Source organism: Pristis pectinata, chromosome 6 (genome assembly GCF_009764475.1).
Source record: "Pristis pectinata isolate sPriPec2 chromosome 6, sPriPec2.1.pri, whole genome shotgun sequence".
NCBI lineage: Eukaryota > Metazoa > Chordata > Chondrichthyes > Rhinopristiformes > Pristidae > Pristis > Pristis pectinata.
The window spans coordinates 80,602,705-80,625,031 of record NC_067410.1 but is presented as its reverse complement, the minus strand read 5'-3'; the positions used below and the strand labels follow the sequence as shown (position 1 = coordinate 80,625,031).

At 36.9% G+C, this 22,327-nt stretch overlaps 1 protein-coding gene across 1 annotated transcript; it reads left to right on the top strand.

Moving 5' to 3' along the window:
* The first annotated feature begins 1,711 nt into the window (after positions 1-1,711).
* LOC127571868 (transient receptor potential cation channel subfamily V member 6-like) lies at positions 1,712-21,987 on the top strand. The gene is made up of 13 exons (XM_052018613.1): positions 1,712-1,733; positions 2,471-2,611; positions 4,660-4,758; positions 5,704-5,876; positions 6,287-6,433; positions 8,208-8,414; positions 9,780-9,866; positions 9,981-10,057; positions 11,765-11,930; positions 16,812-16,878; positions 17,556-17,824; positions 20,071-20,180; positions 20,269-21,987. The coding sequence occupies exons 1-13, from the start codon at positions 1,712-1,714 to the stop codon at positions 20,405-20,407; spliced, it is 1,704 nt and encodes a 567-aa protein (XP_051874573.1). The 3' UTR covers positions 20,408-21,987.
* The last annotated feature ends 340 nt before the right edge of the window (positions 21,988-22,327 follow it).

Genomic DNA, 22,327 nt, shown 5'->3' with positions numbered 1-22,327 from the left:
AGATCGCTATATTTTAAGAGGAAATGGTGAATGTCCACTGACAGTGAAATTTAATATAAAATAAATGCTCCAAGCTGCTACCCCATAATCAGTTGAGAGAATCTTCTCCTGGTGCTTGCATTCAGATAGGATTAACAGAGGTTTCTGGCTGTTTAATCTCAACAAATTATAACTGAGGCTTCTTGATGGCTGAGGGAGCCAGTGTTGTAATCTTGGATGAGCACAGAAGCATGGCAGAGCTGTATAATCTACTTGTTAAACCATCTACAGAGGGATGGTACTGTTATTGGTTATGCACCTGTAACTGCAACACTATATTTTGCATGCTGTTTTCTTTTTACCACCTCGATGTAATTATATATGACATGATCTGTCTGGATGGCATGCAAAACAAGTTTTTCACTGTATCTTGGTACATGTGACAATAATAAACCAATACCAACAGTTCTGCCTGTAAATATTTTCCAATAGGTCTGCAGTCTGTAATCGAGTCTTAAACATCTTAGAGGCTTTTCAGACAGTAACTGTTAACTTTGTGCTTTGTATGTGTTTTGTACCTACTTTCCTAGTTAAAAATTTTCATCTCACACAGGAGTCTAAACACCTCTCCACAAAATTCAATGCTTGTAATATCACCAGAACACCTATGATTAGTATCTTAAGAGTCACCACTGATCAGAACCTATCTAGGTGTTCAATAGCAAGTAGCTCAATTTCTAACTCCTCCACTTGACTACCCATGTGCAGCTGCAGCAATAATCAATAGATTTGACTCCATCCAGGAGAAAGCAGTCCACTGAGAATCTAAACATCTACTCGACTATCAATGCACAATTCCTACAGTATGTACCATCTCCAATCACACTGCAGCAAATATTCGAGGTTTCTCCATTACCTAAAAGGGCAAAGTAGTTGGAATAAATGAACACATCACCTCCAAAATTTTCACCAAGTCATACTACCTTGACTTAGATTCAGATCTTTATTCTGTGATTGTCACTGGGTGAAAATCCCAGAGATATATGTTCACCTGCATTTTGGGATTTCCTTCACCACATGGACTGAGGTGGTTCCAGAAGACAGCTCATCTCCACCTTTTCAAGTGTATCAAGGGAGAGATAATAAATACTAACCCTGCCAGTGATGTCCACATCTTGAGAATACGGTTTTGAAAGTAGTTGTAATAGCTTGGCAGAACTGCGCAAATTAATTTAACCACTAGATTCCACAAATTCGAGGGTACTTAACATATGTCCTTTCAGACTTAATAAAGCTTTAATGTTAGAAAAAGTTTTGTAGTCAATGATAAGGGAGCAATCAATCTGAAATTTTAATTAGGGAGGGAGATTTGACAACGTCTCTTTTTGCAGACACTTGTCGGAGCACAGTTTGCTTTTCCACAGTGAGGATCAAAGACAGAAATGGCTGCAACTTTAAAGTTAAATATTTGTTGCCATGTTTGGTGTAGACTGTGGAGTTAACAGGGGAATGAAATGGATTAGATTACAAAAGGAGGAAGTTGTCAAAGGAGTCTGTAAACACCTTTGGCTTTAATTGAGATAATGTTCGATATATTTGCTGAAACTAATATTCCAAAATATTCTTCAAAGGGGATTTAGAAGAAACAATACTACATACAGCACTGTTCAGCAACAATAATGAAATGGCAAAATTCATTCTGGATCGGATACCATCACTGATTGATGAACCAATGACATCTGACATGTACAGAGGTAATTGTCCATTGTTTATTAGGTTTATAATAATTAGTGAGGAAGCACTAACTAATTTTGTAAGCGTATGTTAACATTATTACTGCAAATTGGAAATACTATAGCTAAGGCAACATCAAATATAAAAGTAACCATCTTTTGCAATCATCTCTACACAGAAATCATCTGCCAATGAATATGATTGCACAATAGTGCATTTACACATAGGACTATGACCAATACCAGTTTTGACAATGTTCCTTCTTGGAATTAATCCCTTGTCTCCTCATCCATTACCCTGTATTTGTCTGAATGAGTACATTTGAAAGCCTGAACAATAATTGTGGGTAATTGGTAAAATGGCATTATCAATCATTTAAAGATTAATAACAAAGTGGAACTATCAGAAAATTGTCATCTGGTAATGAGAATCTAGAGCATTAAGTTCTCAACTGAAACGTACTATTTGAACTCCAGGATTGGTGACGTTCACTTAGATTCGGATACTGCAGGTTCTAATGTATCATCCCAAAGTTAGCAGTGGTAGCTCTTGATCAGTCCTCTGAGCAGGATTGAGTCACTTTTCCAATTGATAAGAACTTCTTTAAAATACTGCACACAGCAGAGGGGAGAATATTATAGAATAACTTAAGGATCAGGCATGTTTACTACACTGTGTGAAGCTTAACTTGTACAGTGACCTTTCTTATTCTGTTTATATGCATCAATTGTTTCTCATATCATTTGTCAACATACAGGTGAAACACCTATGCATGTTGCTATTTTGAAACAAGATTTGGAAATGGTTAAGGAATTGCTGAATCGAGGTGCTGATGTGGTCAATTCACGTGCAACTGGTTCTTGCTTCGTCCCGGGAGAGGATTGTCGATGTTACTATGGTGAGGTTTAGATTTTGTACTGAGAATTCAAATGACATGGATTATTGAGGCATTATTCTGGAACACTGCCAAATGAAGGTTCTTTGTATCTGTAATACAATGGGTGTCTCAATATATCGTCATTAAGTTATTGCTGCTATATCTGTTCTAAATCATGAATGGATCATTAGTGGATTCTAACTCCACAGGGTTCCTCCAGCAGACATATCTTCCCCTTCTGTTCCTTCTTAGAATTCCTAGGGCAGTTGACTCCATGACTTTCCCGGTTTACTCTTTCGTATCCACCACCTCACAGTATTTTCCCATGAAAGTGTGAGAGATGCAGCACCTGCCCCTTTACCACTTCCCTTCCCACTGTCCAGGGGCTCAACAGTCTGTCCATGTGAAGCAGCAATTGACTTGCACTTTTTTCCAATCCAGTGCATTGCATTCAGAGCTCATGATCAGGTCTCCTCTACACTTGAGCAACCAAATGCAGATTTGTTAACTGTTTTGTATAACACTTCCAATAATTCTGGAAAGGTGATCCTGAGCTTCCAGTTGTCCAGCAATTTAATTCTCTGCCCCACTCCCCCTCTGGCCTTTGTGGTTGACTTCCTACATTGTTCTTGACCAAGCTCATTGTAAACTTGAGGAGCAAGGCCCTCATCTCCCCTGGGGTACGTGAAGGCCTTGGAACTTTATTGGAACTTTATCCCTTCTGTTTTTTTCTCTTTCCACAGATGCACTTCTACCATTCCGTTTCAATCTGTTTCTTTTTTTTTTCTGTTTCCAACTGCTGCTGATTGTTACCTTGACATCTTCAATCGGCATCTATTATAAACAAACCCCAGTTCTCTCTAACTCTCTTCCGTTTTTCAATTTAACATCCATTTTCTCATTTTTCCGGATGTGCTGAAGGGTTTTTGTCATGAAATGTTGACCTTGTTTCTATCCCCTCTGATAACTGCTTGATCTGTTAAGTGCATCCAGCATTTTCTATATTTTTTCCTGTTCTGAATTGTTTGAGAATGACAATCTGCATATTTAATACTATTAAATATTTGTTATTAATTTCCTTTTAAGATGTTTCAAATCTGTAAATAAATTGGCTCAACAGGAGTCCAGATGAAGAGTCTCAACCTGAAATGTCGACTGTCCATTTCCCTCCACAACTGCTGCCTGATCCATTGACTTCCTCCAGTGCTTTGTCTGTTGCTCCAGATTCCAGCATCTGCAGTCTCTTGTGTCTTCATTTTCTGGCTCAAATATTACATGACATTTACCCCTTTTTAGAGTTGCTCACTAAACTAAAAGTTATCTCCAGTAACATAAAGAGGAATGACAGTGGCTTCAGACAAGATCCTATCAAATATTGAATGGTATCTTTTGAGCAGTGAAATAATGGAAGTAATATTTAAAGGATAGTTTCCAGTGGACCTGTATTGTCAATGTTATCATATTTTGTTGAAATGATCTCAGGTGCTTTTTCACAAAAGTCACTGTGCAACTCATTAATTAGATTGATAATTGAGACTGATCAAAAGTTTTGAATTCATTGTTTTGGATTTGCATCATGTGCAGAATTAAGTTTAGAACAATGGAACGTGTTTAAAAGCACCTAAGAGTTTTAAAGTGCTCTAGAAATCTCCTCCAATCTTGTGAATTTTATGAACATAATCTTGACTTTTATTTTTGATATATTATTTATTTTGATACATTAAAAATTGAAAAACTGGACCCCAATGCAAGGCCTGTCAGCTGTGAAATGCAGGGTAAATATAGTGATATCAGACAGCAGTCTTGCATGTTATTTATTAACTCAATAACCCTCCTGTGATATTCATTACTGTTTTCCCAATAGCCACTATTAATGTGTGAGTTACCTGCATTAAATGAATCACTCATAGCAGGGAAATGTTGATTGGAATTGTATATCTTGAGTAAATTATAGCAAGGTTGTATCTGATATGTCAACTAGATTAAAGTGGCTCTGCACCAGAATTGATTTTGCTCTCTACTTTTTTAATTGATAATAAGAGTTTTGACCACACTTTTATTACTGACAGGTGAATTTGTGTTGTCATTTGCTGCATGCATTGGCAATGAAGAGATTGTCAGAACTCTTATTAAGCACAATGCTCCATTAGATGCACAGGATTCCTTGGGTAAATATTTCATTGTTCATCTGTCATTAAGTAATTCTCTTCTAATTCATGTGTAATTATTATCAAGAACACAATCTTTCCTCCAAAGAATATGGAACCAAGTGTGTATTATGACTGAAGTTAATAAATAGGCTTGAGATGCTTAATTTGCTTTAAAATAGCTACATTTAGCTAAAGTCTAGTTAAAATCTGGATGTTTGAAGGTATTTATAGGATACTATAAAAGAATGGTTAGCAAACGAAGCCCATGGAATAAAAAGGTTATTGGCAGCATGAATAAGAAGTTATGTCATGGATAGAAAGCAGAATGTCATTATAAACATGATCAGACTGGGTGATGGTGGACAGTAGTGCCCTCCCCCACCCCCCAGGACATATATTAATAACCTAAACACGGGTGGGATGGTTAAAATTTCTAAATGTGTAGTCGATACAAACCTTGGAAGTGTGGTAGATAGTGAGGAGGATAGATTTCAAAAGATGTAGGCAGGTGATGACAGGCATGTGACAGATAGAATTTAATTCAAATTAATATAATTTAGCATAAGGATAGACAATATAGACCTAACAACTGAGCTGAAAAATTAACTTTGTTTCTCTCTCCACAGATGTATCGTGACTCACTGTTTATTTCTAGTATTTAATATTGTTTATTTTCAATTTTTGGAATCTGCAGACTTTTACTTTCCTGGAATTGTGGTTTGATTCTCTCAAGTTGAGAGGAGATTTGATGGGGGTGTACAAAATCTTTCAGGTGTCGATAGGTTAGACAAACAGATTGTTCCCATCAGTGAAGGGAGAGGGAGGGGGTCAAGGACCAAATGTCACAGATTTAAAATCATTGTCATAAGATACAAGCAAATGTAAAGAAGAAGTCAATTATCAGCTTTCATTCAGCAAACATGCTGCTTCTGTTTGATTAGATCTTAAAATTCTTTTGAACAGGCAATACAGTTCTTCATATGTTGGTTCTACAAGAGGAGAAAAGCCAGATATATACAATGTATGATCTCATTACATCCCTTGTGACTGAGAAACAACAGCCAAGTCTTGAGGACATAACAAACAATGATGGCTACACTCCATTGAAGCTCGCAGTAGCTGAGGGGCAGTTAGAGGTAAATGTTTGCAATGATATACCATTATTGTTTGTGAATAAAATCATCCTCTTATATGTTTATGTTCAGAATTTTATGTTCTGTAACATGCAGTATCTGGCAATTAAGAATGAACCTGACTCTGTTGTAAAAATGAAAGGTTACCCTTTCATTATCTAATTTATCTATTGCTGTGCTGTTTGGTGCAATCTCCTATATAATATTCAGAATAATAGCCTGCAATTTTATAGTCACTATAGTATTTTCTTTTCATTTCCAACTCTTTAACATTTAATGTAACTTGCATGCAGATCGGTTGCTATTCATAAGCTTGATCAATAGTTTTGGATGTTTCAAAGGCACATTTGTCAAAGGATGTTTAAATCAAAGATCTTTTTAAGTGTATTTAATTTTGATACATTAATTTGTAGATGTTCAACTATTTAGTTCAAAAACAGAAGAAGGTATACTGGACCATGGGAACGATTACTTACTGCACCTATGACCTCACCAACATTGATACATGGGGAGATCAAAAATCAGTTCTGGACATCATAACAAAAAGCAGGACTAGTCAGGTAACTATTAGGCCTGATCAGGCTGCTCATTGCTGTAATATCTAATTGCATAGAAAATTATCCCCAGGCAACGTATGCTATTTTCTTAAGATTTACAGTCTTAATGTGCAGGTTCCTTAATGGTAATGATTTCCTATTTCAGCAGCTCAGCCAATTTAGCTTACTTCAATTTCTTAAAATTGTTTTTGCTTTCAATCCAAAGACCAGAATTTTAAACTGGTTTCACAAAACATAATGAAATGTAGTATTTTTGAAATGTTTTTGGGTTGGTTCTCAGGAAACTTTTACTGTTTAGAAATTTGGCTAAGGAGCACCTAACACAAGTAAGTGGTGATTATCACATAACCATTTTCTCTCCAATAACTACTCTGAAAAAGTTAGTCTAGGCACTTGTAATAGCAACTGCAAAATATGCTTAATATTCCACACATGTTAATACTGTTTAATTGCTTTTGTACACCAAGAATAATTACTTCAATCCTGAACATTGAACATAAAACAGTACAGCACAGGAACAGGCTCTTTGGTCCACAATGTCTGTGTTGACCATGATGCCAAATGAAACTAATCGCATTTGCCTGCACAGGATCTATATCCCACCTTTCCCTTCATGTTCATGTGTCTGTCTAAATGTCTCTTAAATGCCACCTTCATGTCTGCTTTCACCACCATCTCTGGCAGCACATTCCACGCACCTACCACTCTGTGTAAAAAAAAAACTTGCCCTCACATCTCCTTTAAACTCTCCCCCCTAACCTAAAGGTTATGCCTTCTAGTATTTGATACTTCTACCCTGGGAAAGAGACTCTGACTATCTATCCTATCTATGCCTCTCATGATTTTATAAACCTATCAAGTCTCCCTTCAGCCTCTGATGCTCCAGAGAAAACAGTGCAGTCCAACCTCTCCTTTATAGCTAATGCTCTCTAATCCAGGCAGCATCCTGGTGAACCTCCTCTGCACCCTCTCTAAAGTCTCCACATCATTCCTGTAATGGGAGAAACAGAACTGAACACAGTGCTCCAAATGAGGCCTAACCAAAGTTTTATATAGCTGCAACATGATTTCCCAACTCTTATATTCCATGTCACGACCAATGAAGACCCTATCTATTTGTGTTGCCACTTTCAGTGAGCTATGGATTTGGACCCCAAAATCCCTCTGTACATCAGTGCTCTTAAGGGTCTTGCCATTTACTGTGTATATTCCCCTCACATTTGACCTTCCAAAGTGTAACACCTCACATTTGCCCAGATTAAACTCCATCTGCCATTTCTCTGCCCATATCTGCAAATGACCTACATCCTGCTGTATCCTTTGACAACCTTCTTCACTGTCCACAACTCCACCAATTTTTGTGTCATCTGCAAACTCAGTTCAATGAAATTCCCTTACAAGAGCATCAAGAGTATTCACTATCCTAGCCTCTGTGTATTACCAGAATTTTCCAGTTAATTATTTGAACAACTCAGCTGCTACACTGAGGTGAGCAAAGGTCAAAGATTATTTTCCTTTGGAAAAAGTGACAATAAAATTAATGGATCAAACTTTCATTTTTCCCCAGAAGTGTGCCTCCAGCTGTGGTATATGATTTTAATTTGTGTGTGAACCTGACCTAACCATCAGTAGATAATGGAGATACAAGTTCCATCCTGGTCTGTATCATTTCTGACACATACATCTTTTCTTTGTGTGTCGTCATAAGCCCTGGAAACCTCTGAGATTTTGAAGTTTAAATTCCTTATAGAAATTATCAGATGTATTTTTTTTGTAGGTTCATAAATTCGTTGATGCTAAACCAGTAAAGGAATTAATACAGCAGAAATGGATTTCATTTGCGCACAAATATTTCCTTGTGTGGATGATTTCCTATAGTCTTTACATCACAGTATTCACTGTCTCAAGTCTATACCGACCATTGAAACCAGTTCCACCTGGCCAGTTTGGTGAACATGTTGTTAAAATACAGAAGACTTTAGCAGTAAGTATAATATTGGTACCAAATATATCCAATCCAGTGTTTGTGGTAAAAGTATTTTAAAACTGTGTGATTAGTAAACACTTCTTATGTGCAATACAGGAGAGTTAATGAAAACTTTTGTAGACATTGTGTTATTGGAACATCTAATAAACTACACATACAGTTGAAAAAAAGTAGAATAAAGCATCCTGTCTGAAATGGATAAGTTTACGTTTGGTTAATTGTTAATACAATTTACATGAAAGGACCAAGAGGATTACTACAAAAATGACTTGAATCCAAGCATACTTGATTGCACATAAAGAGTTATGGATAGAAGTAGCCAGATGAAAGCATAGAATGGAAGGGAGTGTTAAAAGATATTCATTTATTACAATGGTCTTATGTGTACTTGCTTCCTAAAATGGTCTCAATCATGGTTGCTAAAGCATTTCAAAATTAATAGATGATTGGGGGCTGGTGCCAAAAATTAGGCTCTAAATTTAAACCATTTGATTATCTTCAATAAGGCAAAAGTGAAAACATGATTGTGTAAGTGTAGGCATGTGTGTGAGAGATGTGCTTACCAAGAATGATGTGATGGGTAAGCATATCAGCTAATTTTCTCTTCTGCTGACTGAAGTTATATCCAATATTGTGATTTATTTTTGTTTTCATTTGTCTAATTAAGTGTCCTGAATCAGGTTTCACAATCAAGTTAATCCAGGATTTGATCTCAGAGACCGTTGCATGCTAGTGAGACTCGGCATTAATTACTCCAACCAACAGCCTGCCATTCACCTTGTCCACAATTTGAGCTGCAGTTCTTTTTAATTGGTTAAGCTTTTTTAACCTTTTCCATTTGTTTTTGTTTATGCTTTTGTAGTGAACAAAATGGTGCAGGTACTGCACAACATATAGACAATTTGAATTAAGTGGCAGGGAGATGGATACTACCATTGACTGATATGGGCATATCAAAATGGCCATAATTGAAAGTTGCAAGAAACAATTTCAGAGACTGAAAACATTAAACAGGTTAGGAGGGACTTGATAGGATGTGTATGAAACAAAGAGATATAAAAGGTATTTTACACGCAAACCTATCTGTGTGAACAGATTAAAACTATAATTAATCATTGCCTAAATACTCTTGCTATTTCATCAATAATGTATGGTTAGCAAGTATCAGAATTTGATATGGCGGAGTCAGCATTTTAAATTGATATTGTCACTCAGTATCCTTACAGTGCTTGTCTGTTGCTGCAGAATTTATGTTATGCAGGTTCCAATTCATGTTCAATAGCTGTTATTTTATGTTTGTGTATTATCTTGGAAAATATTTTCATAAACCATGATCATTTATTAAAAAAGTAAACATTTTAGGAATCCTATCAAACAAAGGAAGATTACTTGAGACTTCTGGGTGAACTAGTAACTGTCGTTGGAGCTCTGGTAATACTCATCAGTGAGGTAAGCTGAGAAGTCATTGCAGAACTCCAATATCAAACCAAAATAGGAAGCTATCCATTCACTCCAGAAGTTACAAAGAACATATTTATGATATAAATATCACCTCTTTTTCAGATGATGCATTTATACAAGATAGGACCAAAAAGTTACTTTGGGAATACATCAGTTGGAGGACCTTTTCCATTACTAATGTAAGAACGTAATCATTCTTTTAGTCCTTTTCCTGTTTATGTAACTGTATTGGAAAATATTGTCAAAAAGTAATAATTAGGAAAATTCAAGTTTTCTTCTGCATAACCCTGCCTGACTAAAACAAATGTTAGGTGCTCTGAGTATGTTAATTGGAGACTTAATGCCTTTAGGATCCTGATACCAAACTTGGCAGGTCAATACCTACTCAACCAGTGGTCCTGTAGAGTCTACTGAAGAATAGGTTACTGTCTTGAAATACATTCCTGATTAGCTGTGCTAAATGTGGTAAGCTATCATTTCAGTGTACACAGCACCTGAAATTCACTGTTTTGACATAAATGAACTGAATTTTGGAGCAACTATATAGCATGTTCAGTGGACTGAGAATGAATACTTTTCCGGAAAGGTGAAGTTTAGAATTTTAACTTTTATTAATATGGTGCCAGGATGACCAGATTTGCTTGACAAGAGCACTGTGGGCTTCTGCCAGGTAGCTTCTGTTATCTTTTTCCTTTCACTTAAGAGCACTGCTTAATTTGACAATGGCCTTGAACATCTGACAGGAAAAGTACTGATGTCCACAGTTTGCAGTATTATGTAGGTGACATCGGAGGCTACATTTTCTGTGAGACTTGACATTATCATTGAGAATAAGCCGTAGGCCCATTTCCGAGCCAGAGAGCATAAGTGAGGCAGGCTGGAGGGAGCTGTTGTTTAAAGTCTGACAAAATGGAGGACTAGAAATTAAATCAAAAAGCACTGTTTATTTGAGAGTAACACAATCAAAAATTTATGTGTGATAGTGACTATTTCTGGATCATTTCAGGTCACTTAAGGAAACAGATTGGATGTTTACCAGTAAAGATTCACTCCTGTGGAGTAGTGCAGGGGAAGTTAAACCATGTTGTCTACAGGAACTTCCAACATTGAATACTCCTATGAACACTAGATATTTGTAATCCAATGTTGCACTGGGACACCACGAATTCCATGCTTGCATTTCAAAGGATAATCTGCTGCCACGTCCCACCCAACCCTGTCTCTCCCCCATGATAATATTTCCAGCACCTTTCACCAACCGCCTCCACCCCACCCCACCCCCCTCTCCTCCCGTCCCCTCCCCCCCAAAGCTGCTGACCCAGTTAATCCCCAAGGCCTCCATTGGAGGCCCCTCCAGATAGTTTGATGCTGTATAAGTAATAGCAAGAAGACAAAGAACCTGCATTTATATCATGCCTTTCACGACCTTAATCCCCAATGAAGTGTCTGAGTGTTAATCAATTATTTTAGAAATACAGCCATTATTGTAATATAGGTAAACACAGCAGCTAATCTGCACAAATCAAAGTCCCAGAAAGAGTAATGGAATAAATAGATTAGATTACATGGCCATTACTACATTTTGCAATCAGTGTTACTGACCTGAGAAGAACTGCAATACAAATATCTTCAACAGTGCAGTTGTCCTTCAGCGTGGCACTGGAATGAACTGCACTCCATGATCTTTTGACTCGCCCAAGAAACTAATGATGAGTGAAGGCAGCATACAAGTATTAATTTCCTGCTGAAAATATAGCAAGCTTTTGATGATGTTTCCAGATACATTCCATGTATTTACTGAAGGTGTATGTGGCATGACTAGTAATTAAACTATTTTGACACATTTAACATTTAACAGATCTTTATTAATTTTCTTATTGTTTCAGGATCTGTTACTCACTTTTGATTATTACAGCAGTTATCATGAGACTCTGTGCTGATGGTGGAGAAGCAGTCCCAATCTCCTTTGCTCTGATTATTGGGTGGTGTAATACCATCTACTTTGCCAGGGGGTTTAAGACATTTGGGAAATTTTCTATTTTGATTCAAAAGGTAAGAAAGTGATTTGATATTATTGACAGGATTGAGAACATAATGGTTAGAATTTACTATCAAAATAACAGAGATAAAAACATTAGAAAGAGAAGCAGGAGTAGACATTTGACCCCTGGCATATGCTCTACTATTCAATGAGACAATGGCTGATCTTTTATATCAGTGCTACCTATCTACACTGACCCCATATCCCTTCATTCCCTCAATGTAGTATTATTGATTCTCACCATTGTGTATCTGCCAATTACACAACCTTAGGTGAGGGCAAATGCTTGCATGGACATGAAGAGCTCATCATTGCAGCATTCTCTCATTGGTTCCTAAAAACAGCACTTCTCTGGGGACTCAGTAATGGTATACACTAAATACTGTTATATTCTTCTGTTTACACGGTAGACAGAATACATTCACTACAAACCATTCAGGTTGGCCTATTTAAATCCTGAGTACCTTTCTTTAAAAAAAAGTGTGATAAATCCTAATTACCAACCTGTGCACTATTTTTCCCTTTTTTTTAATAGCATTTCCAGTACAAATAAGATTCTGCTTGGGATATGAACTTAGTATGATGGTTGATCACATGTTTCCCAGATATTGGGTGGTGGTGGTGTTTCCTGGGAGCAGCTGATGAGAATGTGGGAAGAATAAAAACTGGGATTAATGTGGGATTCGCATAGATGGGTGGCTGATGATTGGCACAAGCTCAGTGTATGTACCAGGCATGAGTCTGCTTAACTAGCTACTTCCAGGAAGGTGACAAGAGTGCTGATCCCCTTTCCACTATTGGAAATTAACTTTTACTGTTGTGGGTTCTCATTCACTCAGACTTATAAAATCACAGGGACAAGCAACATGGAAGTGGGCCCTTTGGCCTATTTATGCTAATCCCACATTAATCCCTTTTTTTATTATCCCCACGTTCTCATTCTCATCAACTCTTGTACAATAAAGATGAACTCTTGATCTCTCAATCTACCTTGCCATGGCCCTTGCACCTTATTGTCTACCTGCACTGCACTTTCTCTGTACCCGTAACACTATATTCTGCATTCTATTATTATTTCTCCCTTTGTACTACCTCGATGTGCATATATTTAGAAATGATCTGTATGAATGGCATGCAAAACAAAATTTTTCACTGTATCTTAGTACATGTGATAATTTTAAACAAATTGCCACCTGCTCCCACAATCTACCACTCACCTACGCACAGGGGGCAATTTACATTGGTCAATTAACCTCTCAACCCGCACATCTTTGGGATGTGGGAAGAAACTAGAGTAGGGAGGACATACAAACTCTGCACAGGCAGCACCCAAGGTTGGGATTGAACCCGGGCTCAGGATCCCCTGAAGCGGTGGCTCTACCAGCTGTACTTTTGTGCTTCCCTTTCTGCTGGAAAATTGTTAATTAAAAAATTTCTCCATCATTCTCCAACCTTTTTATTTCTCTTTTATTTTGCTTTTTCTACTGACTTGACATTGGATATACTATTTTGGCTAATAATATCTGGTTCATACTATGAATGATTTTTTAATTTGACTGGGTAAGGAGTTAGACACTGCGTACATGGGTCCCAAATTCCTTGCAGAGGGGCTTGTGCCATTCTCAACTCCCTCTGGTAACAACTTGCGGCTCATCCCCCATGGAAATTAAATGGGCCAGGCTAAATCTGGAAAAGTTGCAAGCCATTCGTTCATCGGCACTTTAAATTCTGGTCCAGTCTGGCCTCCTCTTTGATATCCTGAACAGTATTTTGACCAGTGAGTACTAAGTACAAAAGAACTTCCATTTATTAATTGCTTTATTTCATAAAGATCCTAAAGTAATAAAATATGTGGGCGGGTAGATGATAATTTTCTATATCAGTAAGCTGAGGAAACAACTGGTGAACAGGTAGTTTTAGATCTAGTAAATGCAATGAGGTAGGTTTAATTAAAATGATTCTGATAATGCAGCCTTTGGGAGAAGCGATCATAATATATAGAATTTTATAATGAATTGAAAGCTAACATATGGGCACACAGCAAGCAGTTATGAAATTAATTAGTTTGTTAGCCTTTATTGTAAGCTATGCAGAAGCACAGCTTTAATTTTGCCTAAGGATAAGCTTTCTTTAAGGGAAATGCAACTTGTGATTATTAGGAAAAGGAGATTGTCCTATGATGATGAGAGATTAAGATAGACTAGATCCATATTCCCTAGAGTTTAGGATGCGGGCAGGTGGTCTCATTGAAATACTTAACATTCTTAATTGGGTAAATGTAAGAAGGTCTAAAACCAGGCCTCCCATTCTTAGAACAAGGGGTTGGTCATTTGCAACTGAGGCTAAGAGAAATTCTTTAGAATTCTCTGCCATTGAGGACTATGGATGTTTAGTTGTTGAGTATATTCAATATGGAGATTCATAGATTTTTGGGCAACGGGAAACTTTAGGTATATATGGACTTTGGGAGCAGGTGGAGTTGAGGTAGTCATGCTCTGATTGAATGCAAAGTAGAATTGTCAAAAGCTACCATCAAATAAGTCTGAACCACAGTCACTTATTGATTGGATAATCTACACCCTAGCATCATTGATCAAGGGGATGTCAGTTCAGTATGTGAACTTGCTCATCTTTGAATAATGCCTGAGGATCTTCTACGTTTACCCGAGGAGTAAAGCAAAGCCTTGCTTCAATGTCACATCTGAAAGTTCATACACGTGAGACTGTCACATAGTCCCAAAAGCAGATTCTGTGGTCAGGCTTGGACCATTATTATGGTATCTGGGAACATCTGTCAATTATTTGCTTAGAAGCAAGACAAGATCATGGCATGCTCAAGCAATCAAGCCATGTGAAGCCTATTGAGAAGAACAGTAAAGGGTATAACATGTATGAATTAAGCGAAGAAGGTAGTTCCTAATTTTCTTACAGCAAAGATCCAACTTGATAGGCCAGAACTAACCTTGGATAAAGCTAGATTGTGTAAAGAATAAGGATAAAGGGAAGCTGTATCGGCTAAACATGACGTACCCTGAGATACTTTGTGATGAATTTGGAAGAACTCAAATAATGAAAGCCAAGATTCATCTGATGGAGAATGCTACACTGTGGTTCTTCTAAATGTGTCCTATATCCTTCAGTACGAAGAAAATAGCTTGAGGTTTCTGATTGAGCTGTTCCATTTTAAGACAGATGATACCATTAAAATCTGCTGGGCTCATATGATAACAATCAATAGAGATGCAAAGACAGAAAGATATATCCTAGTCTGGTTGATTGTTTGCTCAGCTAGGAGGAGGACAGATCATCACAATCTTTATATGACTGATTGAGTTAGACAAAGTTTCAAAGGAGTCCTCAACATAAATACTCTCTGAGATTTTTCCAATAGTTCCAACCTAAAATATCCACTGCAACAATTATAAGGAGCAGGACATAATTGCTAAGCTCTTTACCCAGTTGAGGTTTAATCAGTGTTGGATGCTCTTAGTCTAATCAGCTTGATAGTATTGTGGACCTACTTAGGATTTATCAATATTATGGATGTTTTCTACTATCCTTAAGCAATATGTTAGGAGTTGCTGGATCACACAAGAAAATGGAGGTGGACAAAGAAACAAGAAACTGCACTTTGGGAATCAAAACAGGTGTTGCTGAGTTTGCAGGTTCTTGCTCCTTATGTTTCAGAAGAATAGTTGCTGTTGTCATGTAATGAATCTTGTCACATTGGCAGAGTTTTGCCACAAGGTCCCTTTCCAAAGCAGAATAACATGACTCAAAACAGGACAGAGACTGTTTAGCAATTGTCCTTGAAGTGCCAAAGTCCAAATGGAAAACTCTTCTAGAGTCTTGTTCAGTCCCGGCAGGAGTCCTGATGTAGATGATGTGATAGCGAGTCTAAAATGATCAAAACACTTTTCATAAGCATTAAGGTAGCTGCTAATAAAAGAAGTGACCTAGCCTGAAAGATTATCATTTCCAGTGATCTCCGTTTACTCAGCTCTGGCAGTCGAACATGACCTCGGGACAGAACAGTGCTCTTTATCACTAAAAATAATATTAAATGTTGGAAGAATTATAAATTATCACAAATCTGAGTGAAGATCAGATGCAATGTTTTTCTACAAGAAAGCATCAAAAGCTTCAATTTATGTATTTATTGTTGAAACACTGTTTCCAATCTGAAACTTGAGTTCAATTTGGAATGTTGTATTGATCCTTTAATATATGCAAATTTAATTAATTTACCCAGCAAGATTGTGGGAGAAATTATCATTGTAACAAAACACCCTGCCATTTTCAGGGATACTGTGGTAGAATTTCAATCTACATTTTTTGCATAAAATAGGATTAATATCAATAGCAATAAAATTTATCAGTATCCACAACTGTTGGCCATTCATAATACTGGTTTTCTGATGGGGAGATTGAAAATCTCAAATCAAACTAAAGGTTTATTTTTCCAGTAAGATGACACATTTTAAAGTCTCTTTTTGATTTAAAATATAATCACTGTTGTGATTTAATAATGGCTTTGTTCACAAAATTGCTATTGATTTGTTGCTTAGGAAAGCAGAAGTAACAAAAAAGAATAAATTGCAGAACATAATTATAGTTTAATTTCAGGAGCTAATCATTTCAATTGTTGTTTCCCATTGGCACCTACACTTGAACTTAGAATTTTGAATGTAGGATTCCATTTTAAAGCAAAATTATGATAGATATTTTGGAGAAATTAATTGCATGTCAGTTTACATATTCACCCTTTATCGTTAATCTATCGTTATTGGGCTTTGGGTCATCTTAAATACTGAGTGAAACATAAAATTATAGTTGTACAGTTTTACAATTATACTTGAACATCACATTTGTGGATTTTCATTTCCTCACAGCTAATATTTGGAGATTTTATGCATTGGTGCTGTCTGGTATTTATCTGCATCATTGGATTTACCTTTGGTATGTAGTTTATCTGAATAAACAAATAGCGAGCTTGAAATAGTTGTAATAAAATAGTGCCTTGAAAAGCTCTCCTGTTACTGGAGTGAAAAAAAGACACTTTAGAGTAGAACAGGTGTGAATTTATTCCCACATCAACCTTCTGTTCTTCAAAATTGCTTTAAAAAGTAATTCTGGTTGCAGGAATTCATGGGCGTACCCTATGCATAGCCATTGTAAATGCCAGAATGACAGGTGAAATGAAAGCTTTGTGATATATCTATTTCACAGCATAATATTCTTTATATATTCAGTTTTATGATATATTGTATCATTCTTTATGTCCACACTCAAGTTATCTAGAAATCCCTTGCCTGAAAGTGCTCAAAATATTAAAATATATGTGATTTATGTTAATTATTATTATTAGTACTTTAGGGACATTGATGGCAAATATTTTCTGATCCATCAGTAAAGTATTTATTAACAAATTCTGCTGATCTCAGCTCTATTCCTAATGTGATGTGCAACATGGAAGTGATAAAAATTTGTGTATAATTTGCACTCATCCTCTTTATATCAATATGTTAAATTGTTTATTAAAAGTAAATGAAATGATAGAACTTGCAGAGTCTGTATTTTTAATTGAAATCTCTACATTTTCTCAAATTAATGTATGGTTTCTTTTTTCCTTACAGCTTTTTACGTTCTGTTTCATACTCTGGATTTGACAAATTATCCTTATTTTAGAGATTTTTCAATGACATTGCGTACCACATTTGAACTGATGATGGGATTGTTGGATATTCCTCTTCCTTATAATAGGCCAACACCAACCAATATCTACATTACCTATACCATGTATATGCTCTTTGTATATCTTCTGCTGCTAAATTTACTGATTGCCATGATGGATGATACATACTGGAGAATAGTACCAGAAACAGACTTACTATGGAAAGTGCAGGTAAGCTTATTTTTTTCTGTAGTCTCAGGGATACAGCAGATAAAATAAAGCAGTCGCCTGGAAGTTAATTAATCAGTGAACAGTTAAGTAGTCCATACTGAGACCTAGCACCGCTTGACTTTTTATAAATAACTAAACTACCTTTGAGGTTAACTTCTACCATTCACCTGTGGGAGGAAGTATTTGTAATCAAGATAACGCAAACATGACTGGGCTAGCAGTCAGAGTTCTGGACCATTGACATGAATTTCGATCCAACCAAAGAACATAGAAAAATACAGCACTATAACCGTCCCTTCAGCCCACGATGTCTGTGCTGACCATGATACCAAATTAAACTAATCCCATTTTGATTTGTATGAATGGTATACAAGTTTTTCACTGTACCTCAGTACATGTGACAATAATATTCCAATTGCACCTGCCAGCACGTGGCCCATACCCTTCTATTCCCTGTCTGTTCATGTAAATACCACTTGAACATTGCTATTGTATATCTTTCTACCACCTCCCCTGGCAGCATGTTCCAGGCACCTACCACTCTGTGTGTGTAACAAAAAAAACACTTGCCTCGCAAATCTCCTTTAAACTTTCCCCTCTCACCTTAAACCTATTCCCTCTAATATTTAACATTTTCACCCTCAGGGTGGGGGGGGGGGGAAGGGACTCTGACTATCTACCCTTTCTATACCTCTCATCATTTCATACACATCTGTCAGGCCGCACTTCAGCCTCCTATGTTCCAGAGAAAATAGTTCAAGTTTGTCCAACTTCTCCTTATAGCTAACATTAATGGTGGCTAGGGAATTTAAATTCAAGTAATTAAATAAATCTGGAATTGAAAAAGACAAAGTTAATCAGAATATTTTATTTTTCCCATGCCTACATGTGTAGGAATGTAGAAATATGGACAATGGATTTGTATTAGTTTCCAAATCTAGTATTGCCAATATTTCTGTGCATGCGTGCATGTCAACAGTGCATGGCACAGTACAAAAAAACATAAAAGAAAGGAACAGGTATAAATCATGAGGCCCTGTGGCTCCTTGAACCCGATCTGCTATTTAACAAGATCAGAATGGGCACGATCATTTTCCTGCATTGCCACCATATCCCTTGATTCCTCAAATATCCAGAAAACTATTGATTTCTGTTTTGAATGTAATCAATGACTGGGCCTCCACAACTCACCAGGATAGAGAATTTCAAATATTCACCTTTGATTGAAGACATTTGCCCTCATTTCGGTTCTGAATGGTTTGCCCCTTCTTTTGAGATTGATTCCTATTTCTAGATTCCTTAGCCAGGGAAACATTCTCCCCATCTCTATCCTGTCAAGCTGTCTAAGTATTTTGTGTTTCTCAATGAGGTCATGTCTCATTCTTATAATCTCTGGAAGGTAGAGACCTAGTCTATACAAAATCCTTCATCAATGCCCTACATAATTGCAATAAGACACCCTTACTCTTGTACTCATTCTATTTGCATTCCTAATTTCCTGATGAACCTGCATGTTAGGACTCCCAGATTCCTTTGAATGTCAACATTTCCCAGTCTATCGCCATTTAACAAAAAATACACAGTACTTATGTTTCTCTTCTGAAATGGATAACTTCAGATCTTCCCACATATCACTCCATCTGCCATGTTGTTGCCCACTCGCCTAGCTTGTCCATATCCATTTGAAGCCTCTCTGAATCCCTATCACATTTCTATTTAGTCTTTTGTCATCAGCAAACTCAGAAATGCCACATTTTGTCCTTTTAACCAAATTGTGGATGTAGTGTGACTTGTTGGAACCCAATCTTTTGAGACCCCTCTAGTCTCAGCCTTCCACCCTGAGGACACATTTATTTCTATCCATTAACCTACTCTCAATCCACCTTAATATATTTCCCCAAGTCAATGCATTCTAACCTTGTTCACCATGTGTAGGACCTTATCTAAGGCCCTTTGAAAATCAAATGCAATCCATTCAGTGGTTCCCTCTTGTCTACTCTACTGGATGCAGCCTTGAGGAATCCAATAGGTTAGTCAAACATGATTTGCCTTTTGTAAATTCACATTGACTCTGCTCAATCATATTATTTTAAGTGTCTTGATATCAGATCCTTTGTTATAGATTGCAGTGTTTTCCCAACTGTCAGCCTAACAGGTTGTTGGAGAATCTCCAGAGTGAAGAATCCAAACTTTTGTATATAAAAGATCAATTTCTGTTTTATGCATTAATTATTTATCATTATCAGTTTTCAGCCATCATACTGCTTCTAGAACAGCGAGTGCCAGCGTTTCTAAAGGTTCGTTCTGGAGTTCCAGGAACATCGCTGGGCTTTGACGATGACAAGTGGTACATTGGGTATACAGAAAATTACATTTCAACATTTTTATTCCAATTTGAGATGAGTATTAAGTATAAATCTTTCATCTAAACATTTTTAATGCAGGGTTGAAGAGATACTTCCTGAGACAGAAGAAAAATCCAACATGGATGCCCAGATATCAAAAAACATAAAATGGGATAAAGTAAGAAAAAATCTTGGCAAAATCATAAACCTGAAAGATTCTGAATCTACCAGATTGTAAGAAACATTAATGCTGAATCTGTCGCATCTCTTGAACTATGTTCTTTCTTTACAATTGCTAGATCTATGTTAATTATTTTCAATGAATATAGAGGTTAAAAAAATTCAACATTGATTATTTTCCCTGAAAATATTACAACATTACTTAACTGTGAATAATCTCAGTTGGAACGTTTTAAAATTTAGTGGAGACACAAGAGACTGCAGATGCTTGAATCTGGAGCAAAAAAATAAAGTGCTAAGGGAACTCAGCTGACCAAGCAGCATCTGTGGAGGGAAAGGAGTGGTCAACATTTCGGGTTGAGACTCTGCATCAGTCGTGATGATGTCGACCATTACTTTGCCTCCATGGACAATGCTTGACCTCCTGAGTTTCTTTAGTAATTTGTTTTTTGCTTAGAATTTAGTGGATAAGGCTTGGTTTGCTGGGATTATCGGTCTTCCTCCAACTCTTTATGTTGGAACTTTTACTTTCTATGTGACCAGGTCTCAAGGCTTAAAGTGACAATTTACTGTTGTTTGCCCTTAATTTATTTTGCTTGTAACATTAGGATCCTCTGCAGAAAAGCAGCAAGATTGATATCAGAGAAATACTTGATAAACTCTTCTCTACAATGGACCAATTAGGACTCCTTTTGATTCTATAATTGTCCCTGCCTCTGGATGGTTTACTAGTTACTGATATGCCACCAGTTATCCATGGATCAATGGAGCAATACACTAACCCTAAATCTTGTATACAATGAAGGTTATCTATTTCTTTTTGAGAAAAAGGTTACAAATTCTTTCTTCATTGCTCTTACAACCAACAATCAAAATGTTAAGTACCTTTAATTTTGCAGTTTTAAAGTGTGGTATAGCTATTTATTTAACAGGAATTCCAATTGTAATGGATTAAAATATGAACAGCATAAATAAAATAAATTGTAACATTTTTGAATATTCCTCCACATTTGTTTTGTCATATTTGAGCTAATTTAAGGGTCCTGTCAACAGTAAGATGTGGAATCATGATTTTTTTTATGTGGCAGGGAGGATCAAAAATAATCAGAAAATCACTTATTTGTTTCGGTTAATGCAGCACTCTATCTATGCAGTTTCTATGCACTCATTATATGATAATTCGTTATATTTCACAATTTTGTATATTTCTGCTTTGTAGAGAAGGGACCATAGAACAATGATCGGAAAATGTTTCCGAAAACACTTGTACTGTATGTAAATAATTTGCTAACAAAGTCTGCAGTGCTTAAATTGAAGTTTCAATGCTGTCCTATAACCTCATCCTCATGTTTGCATTCGTGAAAATGTCTGGTCAATTATACTGGATTGATTCTTGTGATGGCTGAGTTATTTTATCAGGAAAATAGAGCAAATTGGGTTCATGGTGTTTGGAGCATAGTGTAGCGACTCACCGTCCGGTCAGGAGAACCGGCTCGGCAGTCGGGTCGCGCGGCATCGGAGTGACGAGGCCCAAGATGGCGGCGAGCCTCGTCTTTCCCGAGCGACGGGGAGAACCCACGCGCGGGAAAGACTTGATGACGTAGTACTTATGTCATTGCCGGTTGCATTGGGCGGGAACAGTCTCCCTTAAAAGGCCCGCGCAAGGCGGGAAAATAAACCAGTTCGGTTCTGAAACTCTACGACTCGCGTCTTGTGTTCATTCCATGGTAGCAACCGCTACGATAGGAAATTAAGCATTGATCTAATTGAAACATAACATTCTGAGGCTGCTTGACCAGGTGGAGGCTGTGAGGATGTTTCCACTGGTGGGGGTGCCAAGAGTAGGTGGCAAAATCTCAAAATAAGGGACCAGACTAAGATGAGAAGGAATTTCTCTTCTCAAAGACTTGTAAACCTTTTAGAATTCTCTACTGCAGTTGCTGAATCATTAAGTAGATTCAAGGATTGAATTTTGGAC

Excerpts from the sequence above, each read along its gene's own strand:
- LOC127571868 (XM_052018613.1), top strand. The coding sequence starts at position 1,712 with ATGACATCTGACATGTACAGAG. Across the intron at positions 2,612-4,659 it reads GGATTGTCGATGTTACTATG|GTGAATTTGTGTTGTCATTT; the intron begins GTGAGGTTTAGA and ends TATTACTGACAG. Across the intron at positions 16,879-17,555 it reads CATCATTGGATTTACCTTTG|CTTTTTACGTTCTGTTTCAT; the intron begins GTATGTAGTTTA and ends TTTTCCTTACAG.